Genomic DNA, 18,014 nt, shown 5'->3' with positions numbered 1-18,014 from the left:
CAATAACCTGGTCCGCTCTCCCCTCATTATTCAGGACTACCATTCATCTCAGATTTACAAATAAATAAGCATAGCATGATTTATAAGTTCCCAATCCTCTTTTAAACTTCCAGACTCTATTTGCCTTATTCTATCTGACAAAAGATTGTTTCTCATTCCACAACCATTAAATTTAAATGGCCCGCGAGAGAAAACACTTACTGAATTCCATTAATTTAAAATAAGAGACATGAAAGCACTTAGAAAACTGAAACACTCTACATAAAGCAACTTGCTAATAAAGAACCACCACCAAGACAGATCCCTTTTTGTAAATAATAAGCAAGTAATTAATAACTTTACATTTGAATCACACAATTTACAAAATGATCTCTACACATTCTTTCATTTAATTTTCCACAAACGGAAGTCTTTGTTTAAACTACATTCAAATTTATGTAAAATGTTTCTATTAGTGAAGATGTACAAAAGACAATTCAGTGAATATACTGCCTTTGAACTACACAACATATATATAGTCCTGTTTCATATACTTCACAAAGGACTTTAATTTTCCAATGCACAGCTTTGATTCCTCAGCTCAAAAGATTTCAGAACAAAATCCAACCTCATAACTACTCAAACAGTACATCCTCCTGGAATGTTATTTTACTTGTAGGTACGGGAGGGAAAAGAGACTTCAAATATTCTGTTTTCAAAAGTTACCACAGCATGCATTAAAAAAAAAAAAATCAGACCTTTGCTTTTTTTGACATGGTTCAAGTTTGTGTTTTTTCATAAAAGGCCAAAGAACAGAACAATTTTATGTGCAGTGAGTGCTTGCAAAGGGAATGTAGTGGTATAACATATTGCAATTCCATCATAATGAAGAGGATAAAATACCGTGTGAAAATATTATGTTTCTATATTCATTGGCCATAACTGCTAACCCAGCAGTGGCTTCCTGAGTTTAGGGAGGCCTGTTTGGCTAATTTCTGAATAATGTATTAACAACCTTAAGTCCCAGATTTTTCTTAGAACATCACTGGTTCACAAAAACTGATTTACATTGATGCTGTAATTGTACTGTTTTCAAATGCTATATTTAGTTCCACAGAAGCTATAAACAAGGATCAATGAAATAATCTGAAGCATAAACATGAAACCAACAAAAACAGAAAAGCTGTTAAGAACAACCTGAAATCAAGGGATCCCTGTGAATCAAGGGATCCCTCCACATGGAGTCATTCTGCAGACAACTGAAGCTCAGACTAGATATGTTAATCAGTACTTTTTGGTATACTACAGATAGATGGTACGTCGACGAAGTTACAGGCATTGACAAAAATTGCTCAAAATAGTTTATACAATGAAAAGGAGGCCCAGTACTGAACCCTGAGAAGCTCCAACATTTTACGTTGACTACCTGATGAGAGGAGAGTGGAGTGTGATGGTGAAAGCCAGTGTAATGAAGTTTCAAGGGTTCAACTAAGAGATCATGTAGAATGAGGGCTGCAAAACATCCACTGTATTTTAACAACATGGAACTCACTGACTTGAAACTATTTCTTTACAATATGATTTAGTATCATTATGGTATACTTCCCTTTATGACAATTTTTGGAAAAGTTTTTGTTCCTGTCTTTCCTTTGATGATCTTATGAATTTAAGGATAACTCTAGGACTTCCCTGGTGGCGCAGCGGTTAAGAATCTGCCTGCCAATGCAGGGGACATGGGTTTGAGCCCTGGTCAAGGAAGATCCTACTTGCCATGGAGCAACTAAGCCCGTGTGCCACAACTACTGAGCCTGCGCTCTAGAGCCTGTGAGCCACAACTACTGAGCCCGTGCTCCACAACAAGAGAAGCCACCACAGTGAGAAGCCCGCACACCGGAACGAAGAGTAGCCCCCACTCACCACAACTAGAGAAAGCCTGCGCACAGCAATGAAGACCCAACGCAGCCAAAAGTAGATAAATAAATTAATTAATGGGGGGAAAAAGGATAACTCCGTAAAGCTCTAAAATAAAAAATTTCTTATATTTTTGGCTAAAATTTTTATTAAGTCTATAAATTTGCTGGAGAAGAGACATTTTTACAGTAGTCTTTCAGAAATCTAATATATTTCTTTATATGTATAAATCAACAAATTTCAATCACCTAACTTTAGTAAATTTACAAAATAAAGTTATCAAATAGCTGTATTAAGACACGTGCGTGCATGCACACACACATACACACACAGCCCTGAAGAGAAAAGGGAACCCTCCTACACTGTTGGTGGGAATGTAAGTTGGTACAGCCACTATGGAAAACAGTATGGAGGTTCCTCAGAAAACTAAAAACAGAATTACCATACAATCCAGCAATCCCACTCCTGAGCATATATCCAGACAAAACTCTAATTCAAAAAGATACATGCACCCTTACGTTCATAGCAGCATTGTACACAATAGCCAAGACATGGAAACAACCTAAGTGTCCATCAATAGAAGAACGGATAACGAATATGTGAGGGGGGTGTGTGTGTGTGTGTATATACACACACACAAATGGAATACTACCCAGTCATAAAAAAGAACGAAATAATGCCATTTGCAGCAACACGGATGCAACTAGATAATCATGCTAAGTGAAGTCAGAAAGAGAAAGACAAATACCATATGATATCACTAAAGTATGGTATCAATGAACCTATCTACAAAACAGAAACAGACTCACAGACATAGATAACAGACTTGTGGTTGCCAAGGGGGAGCAGACTGGGGGAGGGGTGGAGTGGGAGGTTGGGGTCAGCAGATGTAAGCTTTTCTATATAGAATGGATAAACAACAAGGTCCTACTGTATAGCACAGAAAACTATATTCAATATCCTATGATAAACCATAATGGAAAAGAATATTAAAAAAAAGAATGTATATATATGTTAAACACACACACACCTGAAATCAAGGGTTGTGCCACACCTGAAATTCAAGTTCCCCACAATGTACATGACTTTTTAATGAAAGCATACAATCTTCAATCACAATCACTGAATTGGTTGGTAGCATGAAACTGTTAATTTTAAAATTATAGGGGGCTGATAGCAAACAGACATGAGGGAATTTTGGGGGGTGCTGAAACTATCCTATATCTTGATTGCAATGGTCCCACGTCTGTATGCGTTTGTCAAAACTCACAGACCTGTACACGGAAAAAGATGAATTTTACTGTATGTTAATTATACCTTAATTTTAATCTAAAAAAGTTACAGGAGGCACTTTGATTCTAATGTGCATCTACTCAAACCTCTTTTGTAGGGAAAAAAAAAAAACAGAGCAAGAAGTACACAAAGCCACCATTTTTAAAGGAACATTAAAATACCAACTAAATGTACACCAGGAAACACACAAGAATATTCATGGCAGCACTGTTTGTAATGATAATAATAGAAAACTGGAGACTACCCAAATGTCCATCAAAAAGAGAAGGGATAAACTACAGTACAGTACATTCATATAAATGCAACGCTAAAAGCTGGAAAATGAATCTATAGGACACAGCCACATGCATCAATATGGATGAATCTAAAAATGACAAAAATACACAAAGTATGATACCATTTATATTAAGTTCAGAAACTAAATAGTATAGTATTGAGGTATACTATATGTGGTAAAAACCACACAGAAAAGCAAAGAGATACTAAACACAAAATTCAACAGAGGTTTACCCAAGGCACAGGTTTGGGACAGCACCTGAATATACTATGGAAGCTTCTAAAACATTGGCAATAGCTGATTTCTTCAGCTAGATGGTGGGTTTTTAAAACTTATACATATGTCTTCTTTATATTTTATAACTTGCATATATGAAATATTTCATAATTTTTAAAATTAAAAAACACGCAAAATTTGAAAGATTTTGACTAGAGAAACAAGTAAAAAGGAGCAAAGTGCAAAAGTCTTTAATAAACAAGGACAGTGACACAAACTTGGTAAGTAGTGGAGATGAATGATAAAAAGAGATCAAAAACAGGATGAGCTTTTTGTTCAAAGAAGACTGGTGATTAAAAACAAGGATCCAGGAGAGTATCAACACTTTCCTTCACCTCTATGACCATCCTACCTACTAGCCACATACCCAATCCCATGCTTGGAGCAGGAAAAAGCAGTAATTTCTTTACCCTTAGAGAAGGCTACAGGGAAAATGATGTCCTCATAAAAGAGACTAGTTTCAGCTACAATATGGAAGTGGAGAGGGTGCTTTAAGAAAAAAATGGAAGAGGTAGGTGAGTCTGTTTAGAATGGATGGAGTCAAGGGGGAAGGAAAAGCAGGAAGAGTTGGGAGGAAAGGAACTTGGAGGAAAGCCGAGAGAAAACAATGCATTAAGGGAGTAACTTTCTGAGGATACGACGTGGCTGCATAGGTTCTCGTTTTTACATGGCAACTAAGTTTTATAAGGATGAGAACCATAACTGGAACTAAGAAATCACACCCAATTATGGTATCAGAATTGGTTGAAGGTATCTGACAATATCTCGAAGGGGATGTGAGAAGGATTTACTTTGCTTCATGTGGAACAGTGGTAGGGTAATAAGTGGGCAAAGAAAATCTCCAGTCTCTCTTGGGAGCAAAGTACATTGAGGGCCTTATTCTAAAGTTAGAGAAAAGTAAGATTTAAGTTAAATTAGGACTATAAATAAAAATTTACCAGTAATACCTTTCACCTTTCTGCAACATCCAAATGGAATTGGGTCTAACTTTTTGGTTTTATTTTCAAAACATGGGTTTAATTCTTTTTAAAAAAAACTAATTAATTTATATATTTATGGTTGCTTGGGTCTTCGTTGCTGCACGCAGGCTTTCTCTAGTTGCGGCGAGCGGGGGCTACTCTTTGTTGCGGTGCTCTAGGCGCACGGGCTTCAGTAGTTGTGGCGCACGGGCTTAGTTGCTCTGTGGCATGTCGGCATGGATCAGGGCTTGAACCCGTGTCCTCTGCATTGGCAGGCAGATTCTTAACCACTGTGCCACCAGGGAAGTCCCAAAACATGGGTTTAATCTATTGCATTTGGCAGCTACTCTTTGCGTTTAAGTTAATATTGAGTTAATATTAGCTTAAAGACTCAAAGGAGGTATGGAGAACACAGAAAGTGTCAAATAACTGTTTATTAGTGGCAGTAGCCACGGTACAAAGGCAATTTCTTCCTTAGTTATATTGGTCTATTGCTAAAGATCAAGCTCTTGCAAGCTAATGATGTATCCAAAATGGCAATCAATATGCCATTCAATTCAATACAGATGATGTCTCTTAACATACACTGAACTGTGTTTACAGAATTATCTGTTAATATCCAAAGCTGGTAAGATATAGTAGACAAGAAATAGCAAAAGTTGGATTTGAGTTTCTGTTCTGCCAATAACTAGATATGTAATTGGGCATCTCAGTGAGATTCTCTGAGCCTATTTCTTCATCTAGAAAACCATCCAGGACTAGTTTATTATGACGGTTAAAAACAAAAGGAGACAATACACACAAAGCAGAGAACCTGGCACAAATATTTACAAGGAAAGCAGATTAAAGAGCCCTAGATCACCTACACACCTACCCTCAGAAATCCTACACCTCCAATTTAATGTGTCACAAGCATTTCTCTTTCAGAACTAGTCCCAAGTCCCAACCTGTCACTCCCACACAAACAGAAAATGAGCTAGCTCTATCCAAAAGTCCTAGCTTTGATTAGCAACTCTCACTACCTCAGGTTTATATACACATGTACAATTACATGACTTGGCCCACAACCCTAGTATACAAAAGCAATTCTGTAACTTAGTTTCCTTTGTGGTAGTAAGGACTTCCATTACTAAAACTTGCTTCTCTAGGAATAATGGATTGTAAATGTAGTAGCCAATGATTTATGTGAGCACATCCTAGTATTCTTGTTAATAACCTAATGACAGTTTAAATCCATTCATACCTTAATTTGTTTTCATTTTGTATGTAACCAAATTTTTAAACACATTTTACCCACAGGTATAAAAAGTCACAAAAGGCAAGTAACCATGTTTTTTCTTTGAAATATGCATTACCATCAAACTCTGGATGCTAAGCAAATAAGTAGTGATGGCTTTAAAAAATACCTTACATGCTTCCATTTTACCTTCCCTATACAATTTCACATATTCTGTAATATCTTCTACCTTCTTACAGAACTTGACCTATTAGGACAAGTGATTAAGACCAAAAGATCAAAAAACAAGAATATTAAGTGGTCAAATAGTAACAGCAGCTCAAGACAAGACAAACATTCTTCAGAAAAGCTGGCTGAAAAAGTTATGTTAAAGATGCCCTCTAAGAAGAATACTTATTCCCACATACAATAGAAAATAAGAAGTAAGAAGATTCTGAGAATTTTGTTTCAAGCCTTCCTAGAAACAACCTAGAATGTATCTTGTGGCTTTCAGCCCTATGAAGGGAAAGGGTAAATATATAAGAACCTGGAAGAAAGCTTTGAAGTGAGCATCCTCTTGAACGGTAGTGTTCTGATCACTTGGGAGGAGAGGGAACAGGCTCTGAAGTCTCACCCTTTCACAAATCACCTTGTTAGGATGGCCAGGTAGAGGTGCTGAATTGGCCCCGGGAGATATCTGGGAAAAAGAGGGAGAAGAAAAGGATAGTTCATGGCTAGCTGCACCAATGTGGAGAATCATGCCTATGAAGGACAGTCTGGATTTTCTAGGTATTTGATGATTTTGTTAGCAGAGACTGAAAAGAAATAAAAAATTAATCTTAAACATCAAAACAAATATAAGGATGACAAAGGTTGCCTCTGGCAATGGATCTCTCTTATAAAAACTTTCTTTAAAGGCAAAATAGCACTGCTCAAGAACGCAAAGTCCTTCCTATGTTTCCCATATAATATCTATTGATATCTTTTCTGTTGGCATTAATTCTGAAACCCTAAATGATAGGTAAGACTTCATGTCAAGAAAACCTGAAGTAAAAATCACTTAAGTACAGAAAGATTAGTGTCTTCCTGGCGATGATTAATTTTTCATTCTCTTTTTAAGCTAACCTTCCAAATGATCATGCAAGGAAAGAGAGATTTCAGAACATCTATGGCAAAATTTCTATAGTGATCACAAGTATAGAAAACAAGATTTTCATTGTGGATATCTCAGCTCTATTCAACACAAACCTAGCAACCTTCCTAATGAATAAAGGACAAGATCATAAGCCTCAAAGTAAATGACTGCATGTTTTAAATGCTTGACGAGATTGTGAGTTAATCCCCTTAAATTCATATGTAAGTATACTTAATCTGTAGTATTTTTGATCACAGACATCATGAGTATCACCTGTTCCACTGTGCTGTGGCATGAACTGCCTTTGGGGGTTAAGGTTTATGTACCCGCTTGTTCCTACACTAAAAACCATGTGCTTTAAGGCTGTCTTGTTTTTAGTTTCATTGCTGCACTCATTCCCTTACATGTTAAGTGTCTATTCTGTGACAGGCACTAAAACAAAAGATAGTCATGATTTCCTACCTTCAAGAAGTATATGCTATAAAAAAGAAAAAAAAGCAAATCACTGTATAAAAGAGTATCTTTCTGTGATAATGGTCCATACTGGTGCTTTGGAGAGGTATTGGTAACAGTGTAGTCAAGAAACTACAAAATGTTCAGTGTAACTGGTCAGTAAGGAAGTAGCCAGAGAGGAAGGCAGAGACAAATCATAAAGTGGCATGCTAATTACATGAATAATCCTGCTATAATAACCTTCTTTAGTCCCTTTATACATTTTTGTTTCTGGTTTGCTATGAGCCTGGTAAACAGATAAATGACCAGGCCTGTTGCTAACAGTAAAATTACTTCCAAAGACCTTCCTAGGATTGAAAGCAAAAAACTTGAGGGCAGTAACTTTAGAATTCATTAGTACTGCTCCACAAAATGTTGTGGACATGAACTAAAGCTTATCTCTGTACTATAAACATGAATGTGCCAATATCCTTTACCACTGTGATGAAGCATGAATGACTGAATCAAGGAATATTTACTCACTGCCTCTTATAAGCAAAGAGCTATGTGAGAAAAGAAAATAAAACATGGATCCCACCCTCAAGGAGCTTATTCTAGTTTAAAAAAAAAAGATGCAAGCAGCCAACTACAGAAAAATGTTTTAAATGCCATAATACAGGCAAAAATTAGAATAGAGGTAGGAGCCTTGGGTTTATCTGAGGGCAAGAGTAGAAAATATTTCAAAGGAAGAAAAGTATTTTTCACATTCCTGACTCATTCAATGTAAGGAGTGCTTTTGCCACTTTAAAGCAATTCTCTCGTCTCTCAAAATGGTCTGTTCCTTGATGTAGGCTTCATGTTCTTTCTGCAATCTTAAGCTTACATTTTGCACAATAAGTACATTTGAAGAGTGTTTTAACAAGGCCATCTACCTTCAACTATCATACCTAAAGCAGTCTCACAAACTGCTACTACAAGAGCTGGCTGGGAAAACAGATTTCAGTAATATGTAAGTAAAAAATTGGCAAACCCTGGTCCTTGCGGGGGGAAGCGGGGAGAGTAGGGGGAAAGAAGGGAAGAGAGATTCTAAGATGGTCTCCAAGATTCCCACCTCTGGTGTATATCTCTTGTATAATCCATCCCTCCCTGGTATGTGGGCAGGACTGTAAATATGGTGAATTTCATTCCCATGATTAGGTTAAATTATATGACCTAAATTACACAAACCCTTTCACACAGGTGAAGGGATTTTCAAATATAATTAGGATTCCAAGTCACTGAATTCTAAGTTAATCAAAGGGGAGATTACCTTGGGTAGGCCTGACAATCAGAGAAAGCTCTCAAAAGAGAAGTTGAGCCCTTCCTAAAGAGATTCTCCTGCCAACCCTATAGACTAAGCTGCTGTGTTTTGAGAAGTCATATGAAGGCGGCCATGTGGTAAGAGACCTGAGGGCACCTAGGAACTGAGAATGGTCACCAGTGGACAGCCAGCAAGAAAGTGGGGGAACCTCAGCCCTATAATCACAAGAACCAACAACAGTGAGCTTGGAAGAGGCCATCAAGTCTCTAATAAAAATCACAGCTCCAGCCAAATAAGACCCTGAACAGAAGACTCTACACATAACCCACACCAGGACTTCAATCCATGGAAACTGTGAGATAATAGATTTGTGTTTTAAGCTACTAAATTTGTGGTTATTTGTTACACACAATAGAAAACTAACATAACACACATGTATATAATAGAATAAAAACTGTTGTGCCATACTCAAGGAGTTTCTTCTCCAAAATCTAGCTGTATTAGTTTAATTATGAAAGATGACTTTTTATCTAAGCAATACAGCAGTTTTTAAAACCTCAATCTGGTAATAGTAAACTTCATGCCAGGAACCAAACTGGGCTTTCTGATCTTTACATACTGCAAGTTAGGGTTAACCAACTTGCTTAAAGCGAAACATCTCATAAACACCAGAGCCATAATTTGAAGCCAAGTCTATCTGGCTCTAAGGTTCAGACTCAACCCACTAAACCACCTTCTAACTGAAGAATTTGAAAAGTAACATTCTTCTTTATAATCTACCTAGTTGGATTAGTAAGGAACAACTATTCCACAATGCCTATTTAAAGCGATTTTAAACATTTAAAAATAAATGTTTCCTTTTAAGTTGTTTCTGACTTCCACTACTTCCCTAACTCTCCCTCAGTTAAGATTACTGAGGTTATACTATATCTGAAAATCAATACAGTTCTATTTTTCCCTAACCTACGAACTGCTGAGCATTACAAAGACATGGTAACTTCAGCCTTCTCTCAGGATGCACCTATATTTAAAAAGTCCTGCCATGAAAACATTCCTGAGATGGGACTGAATCTGCAACTCCCTACACTTCTCATTTCTAATGTTTATTTACATACAACTATATGACTAATTCACCCAGCATAACTGTTTTCTGTTTCACAAGACTAGAATTATAGAAAACAGTTTAACCTTTTAAGCAGTAACACATTACTATTTTAAGGACATCTTCTGTTTAATGTGGCCTTTCCCTGTCTTGGTAACCATAATATAACCAACAATTTAACCTTTGTGTTACAGTGTAGTATTATTGTTCATGTGGCAAATTGTTGTAGTTATTGTGTTAAAAATAACATTGGACTTAGGTCCACATATTGTCCCAGAACTTGCTTCCTCCAAAATCACTTCTGATGACAGCTTCCTTCATTTACATTTTTCTCATATAAGTGAAGTAGAGGATATACAGGTGTATGATCTCTAGACCAGTATTAAATAATGTACTTTCCACAAAATAAATTGCTCAAAAGGCCAAATGGCCTTCTCCAAAATGGCCACATTACTCTCCAGAAAAAAAATTGTTCACTGTTACAAAAGCTGCGTACCATCTGCTCAAAGGCACTCAAATCATAGGCTAACAGACAAAGGGAAAAAAACAAAACAAAAAATGACAAGGTAGGTGCTTGGTCAACGTTGACTCCAACAAGTGCCTTACTCCTCTAGGTCCAAGTCTGGGTACCTAAAAAATGAAGCGGTCGAAACCAAATTATCTAAAAATCCAAATATTCTCACTACTTCCATGATGGCAAATATTAATCTCCTGGAAAGTAATCAAGGAGATTTCATTAACAACTTAACAGTTCGAATCTGACAAATTCTGAGATTATATTCCAAAATATGAGAAAAGCCATAAGCACAAATATGTTCATCACATTACAGCAACAATTTAAAAGAGAACTAGAAGTAACCTAAATGTTTAACAAATAAGTATTTGTTAAGTGAGATTATGGTATGTGTGCTTGGCGGACTATTATGCAGTCATTAAACCATTCAAGAACTGGTACTACTTACCGGGGAAGGACCATTACTGTCCAGCAATGGGACCCTCTTTTTTAAAAATAAACTATTATTCCCATTCTTGAGTTAAGGCAAACAACAAAATGGGCCCATGTCTTTCTGGGAACAGAGCAGAACCAGGGCTGGTGAAACTAGCTGAAAGGCTCCACCCTCCTTTCTCACCCCACAGTCCAACAAATTAATGGGAAAGGGGGGAAGGGAGGCACGTGCAACTAAGGAAGTCTCTAACCATTACATGTACCGAGCAGGTGAACATAAAGGTTAGGAAAAGTTAAGACTTACACATTCTTTTAATAAATTTTTCTTTCCTTCACTTCCACAATCCAGATTTGCACGCACAAGGATTATTTTCCCCTCAAGGAAGTATGTCTAAAATCATTTTACTTACTCTGGTAACCTCAAAGTAGATTGCTCTAAACCATCTTTTCAAGATTTATCTCTTAAGAATTACATGGATTTGGAAAATATCTAGACCATGACCAGTCCAAATCAATAAAAAATTTATACATATATACACACACATACACACATTTGAAAAGATGAAGTGTGACTGAGTGCTTTATAAGTCTTACTGAATAAAAGTCACAATTAATTCAAATACTTACTGCATGTCTACCATGTGCTAGATGCTGTGAAAACAAAAAGAAATATTTCTTGCCCTCAAAGAGATTCAGTCTAGGGAGGGACAAATTCAACAGGAATAAATGAGGACAACAGGGACCCCTAACATACAGGGGAGAAGGAAAAGTGTTCAGATCCTTTAAAAAGGAACATGAAATGACAGAAGAGCTAGGGGAAAAATAAGACTGTGTACATGGCCCCTCTTTGTCTACTTGCTCAAAACTCACTCGTTAATTCATTATAGAGTTCAAGCATTTGCTTGATCTACAGATAGACAATGTGATGTTAGGAATCTAACATTTGCTAAACAAATTAACTAGACTACCACTATAGAGTTCAAGTATGTGTTTACAATCCATACACTCTGTCGAGAGAAAACATAAAGCAAGCTATGATTTAACCAAAGATGAACCTACATGAAAACAGATGCCTGATATATGTGGTTAGCAGGAAACAACCAGAAAACTAGTGACTAGACCCAGACACTACACAACAATCACAGGACTAATCAAGAACTACCTTACCGGGGATTCCCTGGTGGCACAGTGGTTAAGAATCCGCCTGCCAATGCAGGGGGCACAGGTTCGAGCCCTGGTCCGGAAAGATCCCCCATGCCGCGGAGCAACTAAGCCCGTGCGCCGCAACTACTGAGCCCACATGCCAAAACTACTGAAGCCCGCGCACCTAGAGCCCGTGCTCTGCAACAAGAGAAGCCACGGTAACGAGAAGCCTGCGCACCGCAAAGAAGAGTAGCCCCTGCTCGCCACAACTAGAGAAAGCCCGCGCGCAATAACAATGACCCAACACAGCCAAAAATAAATAAAATAAACAGTCTAGCGATGTAACTAAAAGCCTCATCCAAAGCAATTGCAGAGACACAACAGGTCTATGCTCCACATTATGATGCTAACACATTCAATTATGTCTAACTGTGCCATCCTCTGTCCACCCTTGCTCAAAAATCAGGTTGCTCTAGTAAAGAAAATTCTCAATATTTACTCAGATTAATAACTTCCAACTTAAGTTTAGCTATAAAAATTGGATGGGTATATAAAACTCAACAAGTACAGAAACACACTACCTTCCAGAGTCACAGAAGATATCAGAAGTGGAGGGACCACAGAGAACATTTAAATCCAACTCTCATATTTTACAGATGAGGACTTGAGGAGCACGTGGCTAATTTGTGGCAAAATTTATTCAACTATAGCCTCTCAAGGCTACCAAGTCTTTTAGAAACAAGCCTTACAGAAAATTACAAATATCAACTTAAAATTGAACCCCTATAATGAATAGATTTAAGGTTTAATAGGTTTTCAAAAGTGAAATATACTATGCCAATACATTTATGAGCCAGCAAGAGCTGGAGTACATTAAATGATACAATTCCTACTTAAAAATCTAGTCAGTAATTTTCATCTATTTACTGCAAGTATTGCACACATGCCAGCTGCAATGCAACTGATCTGATCCTTATATTTGGTCTTGTATTGTTACTTCTATAGAAGCCCAATTTCTTCCTAATGGAAGACAGAAACAATTTTACTTTGATCCCAACTGTCCCTAGATCCTCATTAAGTTTTGATTTCTTAAAAACTGAGAGAATAGATTTAAAAAAAAATTTAAGACTAGTTACCAGGGCTGCTACCTACTTAAAGGAATTTTGCGGTAACTGTGTTAACAACAGTATCTGCAATCGAGGCCAAATAGTATCCAAAAAGGCCTGCAATTCTAAGGTAATAAACGACTGTGAATGATTTGCATACACTTAAATTTTCGTATATTAAGTGCGCCTCGTAAGAAAAGAGAAAAGGCAATTCAATATTAGAAAAATTCGTTTCTATTTACGGTGCAAGAACTAACATACCCAACTTTTAATGTTAATAGTATACATCATTTTGGAGCATAAAAAAAAAACAAGGTCTTACAAGTCCTACACACGTAAACGAAAACTTTATTCTCTTTGGCCCTCAATACTCTGAAAAACTCTCGGCTCAAAACCAATCTCTTTCATTCTTCAGCCCTGAAAGGAAGAATTCCCATCCCCTGAGAACAAAACGCAGCCTGTTCAGAAACCCGCGGCGTCACAAGGACGGAGACAGGACCCTTCTGACCGGGTTCTGCGTTCTCCTGAGTGACATCATTTCACCTGCGCCTGGGCAAAAAGGGAGGGAGCGAAAGAGCGAGGCCATCTGCCAGACGCGGCGGGCCGGCGCTCCCGAGGGCTGTGCCCGCACCTCCTCGCCTCTGCCTCGGGAACAAAGAGCGCCGGGCGGCCCGGCCGCGCCCCGCTGAACACCAAGCAACCTCATCTCTAGCGCGGCCCCGCAGGCTCCCAACGGCCCAAGGCTCGGCCCGTCCCGCCCTCGTGCGGGAACCAACGGCTGCGGCAGCCAGTACCTGCAAAGGAAGGCTCCGCCCTGCGGGGCTACTCCCGCGGCTCCTCGCCGGGCCACCGCCTCCTATTGTGACCGCTCGTCCAGCCAGCGGCCAGCTTGCCAGATCCTCTGTTCCCGGGCCTTCTCAACCCTGGAACCCGGGCTCCGACCGAGGCGCTATCACGGCGCTTCCTTCCTCCCGGCACCATCACACGGGCCGCGCCAAGAAACGACGGCTGCACGCCCAGAGCTGACAAAAGTCGGCTAACGCCTCGGGGGCTCCATCCTCTCGGCCCCCGCGCCCTAACAGCCCCGGCCGCCGCACGACCCAGCACCGCTGCACGAGGGGGGCCCCGCCCCGCTGCGCCCCTCCCCGGTGCTCGCGGACCGGACGCGCCGGCGCAGTACCCTCCGCTGCGCGCGCAAGCGACGCCCCCCGCCGCTAGGCCGCAAGATGCGCGAGCACACGGCCCTCCCACTTCTCGGGTCTGGGTCGCTCCCACCCCACCCTGCCCCCTCTCCGGAACAAACCTCGCGATCCCAGGGCGCGAGACCGCCGGTCGCTCCGCCCCTTTCCCCCACGGCTGATCGCCGCGCGCTGAGCCCCCTTTGTTTCCACCCGCGGGGGGAGGGGGCGGGGCGGGCTACGTTCGTCCAGGCGCGCGACCCGGACTAGTTCCGGCAACAGAGCCGTCGCGCCGCACCCCTGCGCAGCCCCGCCCCCCCGCCCCCCCGCGCCTGGCACCCGGAAAGGCTGCCGCTATGCCGGGCCGCGGGCGGGCCGAGTCTACGAGTTCTATGTATTTCTCCCCAAGTGTTGCTGCAAGTCCGTGCGTACCGCCTCCAGAGCTCAGCCATCAAACAGTAATTGACCTCACTCAAATTCCCAATATAGTATGTATTCATGTGGCCCAAATGTTAGGAATTTTTATTGACGTAGAGAGAGGTGATTTGGCCACGGTGTCTTTGGCCAACGTGTCTCAATGGAGAGGCAGGTTCAAACCCAACTTGTCCTACTGTAAGGCTCAATTAAACAGTTATTCATATTGTGCTGAGGACAGGAAATGAGATAGGTACGAAGACCGAAGCTGGCATGATGCCTGTCCTAATCATGTTCGAGATCTAAAAGAGGAAGTAAGATCTTCCATAAAAGCGCAATCAATACAAGGACAAAATAGTTTAAATGGTATCGGAGGAAAAGAGGGCAGTCAAGCGGACATTATCGAAGAAGTGGGTTTAAAGCAGATAGGAATTATGTCTTCAAGGATGGTGATCATATTTCAGTCCAATCATCAAAAAACCCAGGTTCTGGTTCTTTTGGCATTACTTAAACCAGTCTCCTTCCTGCTGTGGGCCTCAGCTGCCTTCTGTAGAAAATCAGGGAACCAGACTAAAATGATGTTCCAGGACCCTGCAGAACCTCTATGCATTGATATGAATAACACGAAAGGGTAATTATTTGTGAACATCTGTCTCCCATATCACACTGGGCGACCTGTTTTGACTCTGTAACCCTAAGGTCTAAACCTACAGCCTGAAATACAACAGCAGGTGCTTAGCAACTGCTGAATTCAAAGTTCCAGCAATAACATCACAGGTTTTTACAACTCCTGGACAAAGAGAGGCTAGAATGAGATAACAGGCCCCCATGAACAAGTCCCCTCCCCCAACCCCACGCCCCCATTATGTAGCCCAGTTATCTAGCTGACTCTTCTCCCAAAGCCCTCTCTGCTGGTCTTCCAAAGCAGCCAATTTGGAGATGATTACATCTAAATTTTCAGGGGTTTTTTTCCCCTCATTTCACAGTACAGAGTCATAAATCCCAACCACACCTTTAGGTGCATCCAACGTAATCCACTTCTAACATCTGGATCCCCCACAATACCCCCTTTACTGCTGTGGATTCACCTAGCATTACAGATCTTCCAACAGAATCTCAGCTATACAAGCTTCCTTACATAATACAGACCATCCTGAAACAGCTTTTCTTGTTTACTTGGACATGGGCTATGTAATGAGAGGGGGAAATAGAGACAAAAACTGGGAACAGGGAGGGAAATTACCACTTGGAAGCTGTCCAATCCTAAGAGTCAGGTTCCTCAAGTACTGAATTTCAGCAGCAAATATCTATTACAGTCCTCCAGGGTTCCTAACCCTTAAGCTTATGTGAATTCCCCCTGGGCTTCAGCCAATCCTCTGTCAGGCACTCTTTGAGAACCCTTCTCAAATGGCTGAGATCTTAGTTAACTGGGATCTGAAGTCTTCACTAAGAAGTCTGTCTACATGTAAACAATGCTCCCACACCTCAAGGTTGAATAGTTGGAAATTTGTACTGCAATTTCTTTTCTAATTGATTTTCTTAACCAGAAAATCTGGTACCCTGCTAATAAACACCTGATGAGTGGGTTATGTTTTAAGGTGGGCCACTGACCACCTAATGTGGCAGGAAGTAAATTATACCAGAGCAGTGGCTCAACCCCAGTCCACCTAAAATTCTACTTGGTGTCGGTCCAAAAAGGTGGGAAGCCTTGTTGGAGAGGTGTCCAATGGATCTTTCTGCAATGATGGAAATGTTCAACATCTGCAGCATCCAAAGGGTAGCCATTAGCTACATACATATAGCTACTGAGTGAGCACCTGCAATGGGGCTAGTGCAACTAATGCATTAACCAGGATTGTTTAAATAGTCACATGTGGCTAGGGGACAGTACAGCACTTGTGCGAAAAGTAGTTGCTTGTAGCAAGAACTTTTGAGAATTCTGACTCCAAGACTGCCCTTTAAAATTCGTTTTCATAACAGAAATGAAAACTGTGAATGCCTACTAAAAACTTCTTCCTGGGGTACCTAAGTCATTTAAGTCCCCTCAACTTCTAAAATAAAAATATACCAATATGTTGCTTACCAAACAGGAAGATACTGCAGTTCCTTCAAATGTATCTCTGGTCACTGGGATTGTCTACCCTGGTGCCCTACCAGTCTAACACATGGGAATGACAGCTGAGATTTTTTATTGGGCAGCATGGGATCCAGAGATAAATTAGGTGGTATTGATATCTTTACAATATTGAATCTTCAATCTGTAAGTAAGATGAACCCTTCTATTTACCCAAGTTGTTGATTTTTTCAATAATGCTTCACAGTTTTCTGTAGAGGTCTTGCACATTTGTTCTAGGGTCTATTCTAGGTTTTATATATAATTATTAATTATAATAGTTTTGTTAATTTTTTTTCAGTTTTCTATGTATACAGTCCTGTTGGCAGAAAATGACTCTTCAATTTCTTTCTTTCCAACGTGTTTTCCTCTTGTCTGCACTTGCTAGGACCTCCAGTACAATGCTAAATAGATACAGTGAGAGCATGCATCTTCGTCTTATTCCAAAACTGGAAAGCTTCCAACATTTCACCATTAAGTATGGTGTTGGCCGTACGTTTTTTGTAGATTCCTTTAGCAAATCAAGGGAGTTCTTTTTTATTTCAAATTTGTTAAAAGTTTATCATAAAATGGATATTTAATTTCATCAAAATTTTCTGTATATGAGATAATCATGGATTTTCTGTTACTGGGTTTACCTTGATTGTTTTTTGGAGGTTAAACCAATTTTACATTCCTAATAAAATCATGTCATATTGCACTACTCTTTTTATACATTGTTGGATTTGGTTTGCTTTTTACATCTGTGTTCTTAAGTGAGATTAGCTGTTATTTTCCATTTTTTGTAATGTCCTTATCAAGTTTTGTTAAGATATTATTCTAGCCTCAGAAAATGAATCACAGAGTAGTCTCTTTTTCTATTCTCTACAAGAGTTTCTATAAGATTGGTGTTATGCCTCCTTTAAATGTTTGGTAGAATTTGCTGGTTAGCTATCTGAACTTGGAATTAGATTTCTTTAGTAGTTATGGATTTCTTGTCAGATTTTCTGTCTTTTCCTTATTTCTTTTTTATTTTATTTTATTATTTTTTTTTTTGGCCGCACCGAGCAGCATGCGAGATCTTAGTTCCCCGACAAGGGATCGAACCCATGCCCCCTGCACTGGAAGCACGGAGTCTTAACCAACTAGACCACCAGGGAAGTCCCTTTTCCCTTATTCCTAACAAAAGAAAAACAATTATAATCTTAGGACATATATAAGGAAGATCTCATTCTGAAACTCACAGGCAACAAGA

General features: G+C 39.7%; 2 protein-coding genes across 12 annotated transcripts in view; one reads left to right on the top strand and one right to left on the bottom strand.

Annotated features, from left to right (window-relative positions):
* The window catches only part of CCIN (calicin), a 399,321-nt gene that overhangs the window by 184,839 nt on the left and 196,468 nt on the right, over positions 1-18,014 (top strand). The window lies entirely within an intron of this gene.
* Positions 1-18,014, bottom strand: part of RNF38 (ring finger protein 38) — a 123,593-nt gene that overhangs the window by 44,778 nt on the left and 60,801 nt on the right. Inside the window, exons 1-2 of one of the 11 annotated variants that reach the window (XM_082468663.1) lie at positions 14,379-14,475; positions 6,459-6,608 (exon numbers count right to left, since the gene is read on the bottom strand). The exons of 2 other annotated variants lie outside the window; for them this stretch is intronic. Coding sequence is in view for 3 of the 9 variants with exons in the window: in XM_082468656.1 (XP_082324782.1) it covers positions 6,459-6,608 (150 nt within the window). In the remaining 6 variants the exon portion in view is untranslated. Of the gene's footprint in view, positions 1-6,458; positions 6,609-13,869; positions 14,295-14,378; positions 14,494-18,014 lie in introns of those variants that run through there. 8 more of the 11 variants (XM_082468665.1, XM_082468657.1, XM_082468658.1 and 5 more) reach the window with 8 other exon arrangements.

Source organism: Balaenoptera physalus (genome assembly GCF_965194825.1).
Source record: "Balaenoptera physalus genome assembly, chromosome: 7".
Classification (NCBI taxonomy): domain Eukaryota; kingdom Metazoa; phylum Chordata; class Mammalia; order Artiodactyla; family Balaenopteridae; genus Balaenoptera; species Balaenoptera physalus.
This window is presented reverse-complemented; position numbering and strand designations above follow the sequence as displayed.